The sequence below is a fragment of the Heterodontus francisci genome, chromosome 20, assembly GCF_036365525.1.
Source record: "Heterodontus francisci isolate sHetFra1 chromosome 20, sHetFra1.hap1, whole genome shotgun sequence".
In the NCBI taxonomy this organism is placed as follows: domain Eukaryota; kingdom Metazoa; phylum Chordata; class Chondrichthyes; order Heterodontiformes; family Heterodontidae; genus Heterodontus; species Heterodontus francisci.
In genome coordinates, this window is record NC_090390.1 from 37572071 (window position 1) to 37580608 (window position 8538).

Consider the following 8538-nt stretch of genomic DNA (forward strand, 5'->3'; position numbering starts at 1 on the left):
GGATTAGAGCTGTACTCTACACTTGCATTTCTAATAGAACTGCACCCAAAAGTATCATTCCATTAGATAAAGGTTATCCAATAGAACTGAAAAGTAACTATATTTTGGTTTTAACCATATGGTACAAACGCCAACACAAAAGGCTCTGCCTGCAGATCATTTTTTAAGAATAGTGAAAGCTCAAATCTGAATTGTAGATTTAAAGAAGAAAGTACTAAAGCCGAGGCTTAAGAATATCCATATTAAACCACAGTAAAGCTATACAGCGACATATATTACCACCACATAAAATGCAACAATAAGTATCTAGAATTAATGAATATTATTTCTATGATTGGCATCCCATCTTTCACCCTCCTTCAGCTGATCCAAAAAATTGCTGCCCGTATCCTAACTCACACCAAGTCCTGTTCACCCCTTAACCCTGTGCTTGCTGACCTACATTGGCTCCCAGTCCAACAGTGTCTCAAATGTAAAATTCTCATCCTTGTATTGAAATCCCTTCATGGCCTCACACCTTCCTATCTCTGAAACCTCCTCCAGCACTACAACCCTCTGAGATTTCTGTGTTCCTCCAATTCTGGTCTCCTGAGCATCACTAATTTCATAGATCCACCACTGACGTCTGTGCCTTCAGCTGCCTAGGCACCAAGCTCTGGAATTCCCTCCCTAAATCTCTCTAGCTCTGTAACCTCCATTAAAACACTCCTTAAAAGCTACCTCTTTGACAAGCTTTTGATTTATCTTACCTATTATCTCTTTATATGGCTCAGTGTCAAATTGTGTTTGTTAATGCTCCTGTGAAGTGCTTTGTAATTCTAATACATTAATGGTGCTATATAAATACAAGTGGTTGTATTTTCAACTACAGATTAAATCAAAGAAAATAGACAGAAGTATCATAGAAACATAGCAACATAGAAAATAGGAGCAGGAGTAGGCCATTCGGCCCTTTGAGCCTGCTCCGCCATTCAGTATGATCATGGCTGATCATCCAACTCAGTCACCTGTTCCCGCTTTTGCCCCATACCCTTTGATCCCTTTAGACCCAAGAGCTAGATCTAACTCCTTCTTGAAAACATACAATGTTTTGGCCTCAACTGCTTTCTGTGGTAGCGAATTCCACAGGCTCACCACTCTCTGGGTGAAGAAATTTCTCTTCATCTCAGTCCTGAAAGGTTTATCCCATATCCTTAGACTACAACCCCTGGTTCTGGACTCCCCCACCATCGGGAACATCCTTCCTGCGTCTACCCTGTCAAGTCCTGTTAGAATTTTATAGGGTTCTATGAGATCCCCCTCACTGTTCTGAACTCCAGCGAATATAATTCCAACCGACTCAATCTCTCCTCATACGTCAGACCCGCCATCCCAGGAATCAGTCTGGTAAACCTTCGCTGCACTCCGTTGATAGCAAGAACATCCTTCCTCAGATAAGGAGACCAAAACGGCACACACTATTCCAGGTGTGGCCTCACCAAGGCCCTGTACAATTGCAGCAAGACATCCCTGCTCCTGTACTCGAATCCTCGCGCGATGAAGGCCAATATACCATTTGCCTTTTTTACCGCCTGTTGCACCTGCATGCTTACCTTCAGCGACTGGTGTACGAGAACACCCAGGTCTCGCTGCATATTCCCCTCTCTCATTTATAGCCATTCAGATAATAATCTGCCTTCCTGTTTTTGCTGCCGAAGTGGATAGCCTCAAATTTATCTACATTATACTGCATCTGCCATACATTAGCCCACTCACTCAACTTGTCCAAATCACCCTGAAGCCTTTCTGCATCCTCCTCACAAGTCACCCTCCCACCCAGTTTTGTGTCATTTTCAAATTTGGAAATATTACATTTAGTTCCCTCATCTAAATCATTATATATTGTGAATAGCTGGGGTCCTAGCACCGATCCCTGTGGTACCCCACGAGTCACTAACTGCCATTCGGAAAAAGACCCATTTATCCCTACTCTTTGTTTCCTGTCTGCCAACCAATTTTCTACCCATCGAAATACACTACCCCCAATCCCATGCGCTTTAATTTTACATACTAATCTCTTATGTGGGACTTTGTCGAAAGCCTTCTGAAAGTCCAAATAAACCACATCCACTGGCTCACCCTCATCAACTCTACTAGTTACATCCTCAAAGAATTCCAGTAGATTTGTCAAGCATGATTTCCCTTTCGTAAATCCATGCTGACTCTGCCCGACTCTACCACTGTTCTCCAAGTGCTCTGCTAAAAAATCTTTGATAATGGACTCTAGAATTTTTTGCCACTACCGATGTCAGGCTGACTAGTCTATAATTCCCTGCTTTCTCTCTACCTCCCTTTTTAAATAGTGGGGTTACATTAACTACCCTCCAATCTATAGGAACTGTTCCAGAGTCTATAGAATCTTGGAAGATGACCACCAATGCATCCACTATTTCTAGGGCCACTTCCTTAAGAACTCTGGGATGCATACCATCAGACCCTGGGGATTTATCGGCCTTCAATCCCATCAATTTCCCTAATACCATTTCTCTACTAATACTGATTTCCTTCAGTTCCTCTCTCTCACTAAGCCATGTGTTCCCCAACATTTCTGGTATGATATTTGTGTCCTCCTTTGTGAAGACAGAACTAAAGTATGCATTTAGTTGGTCAGCCATTTCTTTGTTCCCCATAATAAATTCCCCTGTTTCTGACTGTAAGGGACCTACATTTGTCTTCACCAATCTTTTTCTCTTCACATACCTATAGAAATTTTTACAGTCAGTTTTTATGTTACCCGCAAACTTGCTCTCGTACTCTATTTTCCCCTTCGTTATCAATCCCTTGGTCCTCCTTTGCTGAATTCTAAACTGCTCCCAATCCTCAGGTCTGTTGTTTTTTCTGGCAAATTTATATGCCTCTTCCTTGGATCTAATGCTATCTCTAATTTCCCTTGTAAGCCATGGTTTGGCTACCTTTCCCATTTTCCATTTTACTTTTGTACCAGACAGGGATAAACAATTGTTGCAGTTCATCCATGCGCTCTTTAAATGTTTGCCATTGCCTATCCACTGTTATCCCTTTAAGTAACGTTTCCTAATCTGTCATAGACAACTCGCGCCTCACACCTTCGTAGTTTCCTTTACTAAGAATCAGGACCCTCGTCTCAGAATCAACTACGTCACTCTCCATCTTGATGAAGAATTCTATCATATTATGGTCACTCATCCCCAAAGGGTCTCGCACTACTAGATTGTCAATTATTCCTCCCTCATTACACAATACCCAGTCTAGGATGGCCTGTTCTATAGTTAGTTCCTCATCGTATTGGTCCAGAAAACCATCCCATATACACTCCAAGAATTCCTCCTCTAAGTATTGTGACTAATTTGATTTGCCCAATCTATATGCAGATTAAAGTCACCCAATATCACAGATGTTCCTTTATCGCATGTGTCTCTAATTTCCTGTTTAATGCCATTCCCAACATCACCACTACAGTTTGGGGGTCTATATACAACCCCCACTAACGTTTTTTGTCCCTTAAGTGTTTCTCAGCTCTACCCATACAGATTCCATATCGTCAGAGCTAATATCTTTCCTCACTATTGCGTTAATTTCCTCTTTAACCAGCAATGCAACTCCACCGTCTTTTGCTTTTTATCTGTCCTTTCTAGATACTGAATACCCTTGGATGTTTATTTCCCATCCCTGGTCACCTTGCAGCCATGTCTCCGTAATCCCGACTATAGCATACCTGTTTATATCTATTTGCGCGATTAATTCATCCACATTATTGCAAATGCTCCGTCCATTATGGCACAAAGCCTTAAGGCTTGTCTTTTGACATTACTTGTCCCCTTTCCACTATTTTTCACTGTGGCCCTGTTTGATTCTGGCCCTTGATTTCTCTGCCTATCACTTTTTTTATTCCCCTTACTGTCTTTAGTTCTTGTCTTTGATCCCCCCCTCCTCTGACTCCTTGCAAAGGTTCCCATCCCCCTGCCGTTTTAGTTTAAATCCTCCCCAACCACTCTAGCAAATACTCCCCCTAGGACATCAGTCCCGGTGCTGCCCAGGTGTAACTCGTCCAGTTTGTACTGGTCCCACCTCCCCCAGAACCAGTCCCAATGTCCCCGGAATCTAAAACCCTCTCCCTCACACCATCTCTTCAGCCACGTATTCATCCGGTATATCCTGCTATTTCCACTCTGACTAGCACGTGGCACTGGTAGTAATCCTGAGATCACTACCTTTGAGGTCCTATTTTCCACTTACTTCCTAGCTCCCTATATTCTGCTTTTGGGACCTCATCCTTTTTTTTACCGATGTCGTTTGTACCAATGTGTACCACGACCACTGGCTGTTCACCCTCCCCCTTCAGAATGTCCTGCAACTGCTCTGAGACATCCTTGACCCCAGCACCAGGGAGGCAACATACCATCCTGGAGTCTCTTTTGCGGCCACAGAAACGCCCCCTTACAATTGAATCCCCTATAACTATTGCATTCCCACACTTTTTACTCCTTCCCTGTGCAGCAGAACTAAGCGTGGTGCAACGAATTGGACTGTTGCTGCTTTCCCCTGAGAGGCCATTCCCCCCCAACAGTATCCAAAGCAGTATATCTGTTTTGCAGGGTAATAACGACAGGAGATTCCTGAACTGCCTGCCTAGTCCTCATGTTGCAGAAATTTTACATTATATCTGAGCGCTGACACTATCTGGAGGTGCTTTGCACGGACAAAGTCCATCTGTGTGATTGATTCTGAGACCCTGTTATCTGACAGTGGTGGATTTCAACAACAATGTTTGTGATTCAGATTAGAGCCCTCACTTCTCTCGAAACAAATCACAATTGAGAGAATCTTTTATATTGTGGTTCAGTTGAGGTTTGGCCTATATTGTTAAAACCAGAATACCATTAGGAACATTTTTCAGTTCTATTGGATAATAGCTAATGGAATAACACTTTCAGGTACATTTCAAATACCATCTTCAAGTCAATGCAAAGCACCTTCTACTATGTAGAGTATGGCTCCAACCCAGTGTCAAGCTGGGTTTAAAAAGGTCACAGTTAGTACATTGGAGCTCCTACACTTTATAAACTTCCTACAGAGTCTGTTTAATGTTGTGAAAAAGCAGAGACCATTCATAGTACTACAACTTTAAAAATTCCAGCTAGTGAGCAAGGTTCTGCATATGCAATATTCAACACACCTGGGTTACAATTACTTTATTGGCAAGAAGCAGCAAATGTGCTAAACAGTGGCAGGAATGTGAAAGCAGTCTATTTTCTTGGAGAATGAGGATTTTGTGCAATTTTTGGCTTTCTATTATCATCTATCTATAGTATACGTAAGCTTTGCATCTAATGTGCACGCTGATTGAGCTATTTTCATCATGTTTGCAAGGTAGTTTAAAGCCATAAGGTATACAAACATACCAATTACACATACCTTTCAGATTTCCCAGTGTCAGATGATGCTGTTGCTCCTCCAAACTTTACCTCCCAGGTGCAGTTCTCCTGACACTGGATGGTGTTGCTGCTCCTTTCCAGATTCATTATTGAACCTCCAGCTAGGTTTATGATAAGTTTTATTTTTTTCTTCCTTCTCTATTGTTTGACATCTCCCCTGCCCATCCTCACTGGTGCCTCTATCACATGGGCTTTAAGTTGCAGCCACCGCCATAGGCCTTTGGCCTCAAGTTTCTCATTATGGCAACATCCCACTCCCAATTCCCCCTGCCATATTTGGACCTGCTGCCTGTTTTCTCACTGCCCTCATGTTTCTGTCCTCACTGGTACAGGATTCTATCTTTGGGCCATCCTCCCAGTCCACAAATACATTATAACTGCAATCAGACCCTTTAAAAAGAAAACTGCCAATTTTTCAGCTCATTGCTAAGAAATTGGTGAAAAGCAACCCAAAGGCTTGTGGGGTTGATGGAGGGAAGGGATGGTGGTTCCAAAATAGTTGGCAGTGACATTGGTATGTGGATAGGAAGGGTGAGAGGGAAAGATGGGATGGCAAGGTAGGGGCATGGCCAAGGGGACAGAAAGCTTAGGGGAAGATGCAAAGGGGAAATGGGGAAGAAGAGAGAGAGAGAGTGTGGAGAGAGGGGATAGAGAGGGAGGGTAGGGAAGAGAGAGAGAGAGGGAAACAGAGAGAGGGAGAGGGGGAACAAAGACAGAGCGGGGAAACAGTCAGAGAGAGGGGGCAGAGGGGGAGAGGGGCAGAGAGTGGGGCACAGAGCGAGGATGATACGGAGGGACGAGTGAGAGTGAGAAACACAGAGAGGGGGGACCCAGGGAGAGAGATAGACAGAAACAGAGAGGGAGAGAGAGTGATCAAGATCACTCCTGACAGATCAGCATCTATCTGGAATACTCCATATCGCTACAAGTGTGTGGGCAAACATTGACTACTCGTGCAAGCACAAAAATACAAAATAAAAGGTATCTCACTAAATCAATGTCCAATATAATGATGAGAAATTAAGTGTCAATAAATTAGTCTTCTCATTTAAAGCTTCTTCACAAAAATGCACATGTTGTTTTGATTAAGATACATTTTCAATGCCTTTATCTTTCCAAAATTGTCTCACCGGCCCCCTATGTAGGATAAAAATTGTAATGTGAAAAGATTGGACAACCATAATGTATACATATAAATTTAGAAAAGCTTAAACTTTTTAAACAATAATTCTTAGTTAATTGTTTCAAGGTATCTTGTATAAATGGTACTGATCAGATACAGCTTTGAATTGCATTAAAATGTAGCTACTAAATATTATTGAATGTATGACAATACTTCAATAGCAAACTACCTTTTTAACATCAGCGATATTCTGCATCTTCTTCGTACGTGCTGTCCATCCCACTACCCCTATATCCAAGGGGAAAACTATCTCGCCCTGTGGAAGCACAAGATTATTCTCGAAATTTGAGTCTCTGGTCACATTAAAAAGTCTTGTGGCGAGCTCTGCGACGCCGTTCCTTGACCTGAATATGAACATACTGCCTCTATCTGCATTGACCAGGGTGACAATCCTCTGTAGTACCTTGTGCATCTGCTTCTCGACATTGGGGCCATCCTGCATCTCTTTGACCAGCTCAAACACAATGTCAGACTCCTCCAACTTGCACAGGTCTTTGAAGGAGGCTCCGTCCTTTAACTCTACCTTTGCGCCGTTGAAGAGTGCAGCAACTGACTCTGGCCTGAGCTTCCTGTCAAAATATTCCTTAGCAAATTGTGGGTTATTCTCCAAATATTGTTCGACGGCTTCCTTGCTAACGTCTCCCATGTTCGCTGCTATTTTTTTCTTTTTAAATTTGCATCACTGAAAGTTGGGAGGAAAAGGGTGAATCAGCAGTGCCCCTTTGCCAGCTAAAGGGCAAGGTTAGTTCGAGACAACGGGCATCCCATTTGTCATGAGAATTCTGGCCAGCTGCTTCAGAAGCTGCTGATAGTTTTGAAAGGTTGACAGCAGGCTTTAGTGTTTGTGAAGACTTCCAGACTGCTTCTACCATGACGTCAGGACTTTAAGTCCTAATGAACGCATTAGATCGTGAATCACAATCTTCATTCAAGAATGGCCAATCCCATTACTGCACCCGGTTAATATTGCCGAAGATCACAGGCCCACGTGAGACTCGCACAGTAAATTTAGACTTCACCTAAAAAGCTTTGTATGTGTGCAGTGCCAGACTGGTCTTTAACGTGTACTGTACAAGGGACTGGGAACCATTGCAGTTTAAATGCCCGCAAGGTTATGCTTCAAGAAGTTTCAATTTCATATAAAACAATGTAAAGTTACATTTTGTGTGGGCTTATGGTTGGACAATGCGTGTGGACACGGCCTGTCCGGCAATGCAGCAATATTTAGACTTCATTTCATCCCATTGTTCAGTTATACAACTTAATAGCAATAGTAAAAGGCTTTCTCCTTACAAACTAATCTGTTCATGGAATATTCAAAAGGCGGTTTTCAAGCTAAAATACAAAAAGTGTTAATTTCGCTTTAGTTGCATTTTCCATCTTGGACGCACGTTTGCTTGTATCACCATCCAACAGACACATGTTTAGTGTAAAGTTTGCAGATGATTTCTACCCCATTATAGAACAACATTTTGCGACTTAAACCCATTGGGGCTGAGCCAGGAGCTTTGAAAAGAAATAAAAACAGAGAATGCTGGAAATAATCAGCAGGTCAGCCAGCATCTGTGGGACGAGAAAGTTAATCTTTCAGATCGATGACCTTTGGTTGGAACTGGAAAACGTTAAGAAATCAATCGGGTTTTAAGCAAGTACTGAGGCAGGGAAAGGGTGGAGGGGAGGAAAGAACAAAAAAAATGTGATAGTGCTGAAAGCAGGTGAGATTTAATGACAAGAGGGATGATGGTGCAAGGCAAAAGGAGATGGGAATGGGACAAGTAAAGAAACAAAGGTTGGGTCTAGAGGTGGTGTTAATGGCAATAGCAGAATCATATTGTCACTGCTGTCCAAAAAATGGGAGCGATAGTTATAATCTGAAATTATTGAATTCAATGTTGAATCCAA

The 8538-nt window shown here is 42.4% G+C and overlaps 1 protein-coding gene across 1 annotated transcript in view; it reads right to left on the bottom strand.

Moving 5' to 3' along the window:
* pde6c (phosphodiesterase 6C, cGMP-specific, cone, alpha prime) overlaps positions 1-7282 on the bottom strand; it is a 56831-nt gene extending 49549 nt beyond the window's left edge. Inside the window, exon 1 of the mRNA XM_068053330.1 lies at positions 6806-7282. Coding sequence (XP_067909431.1) covers positions 6806-7282 — 477 coding nt within the window. The remainder of the gene's footprint in view (positions 1-6805) is intronic.
* Between the last annotated feature and the right edge of the window lie 1256 nt (positions 7283-8538).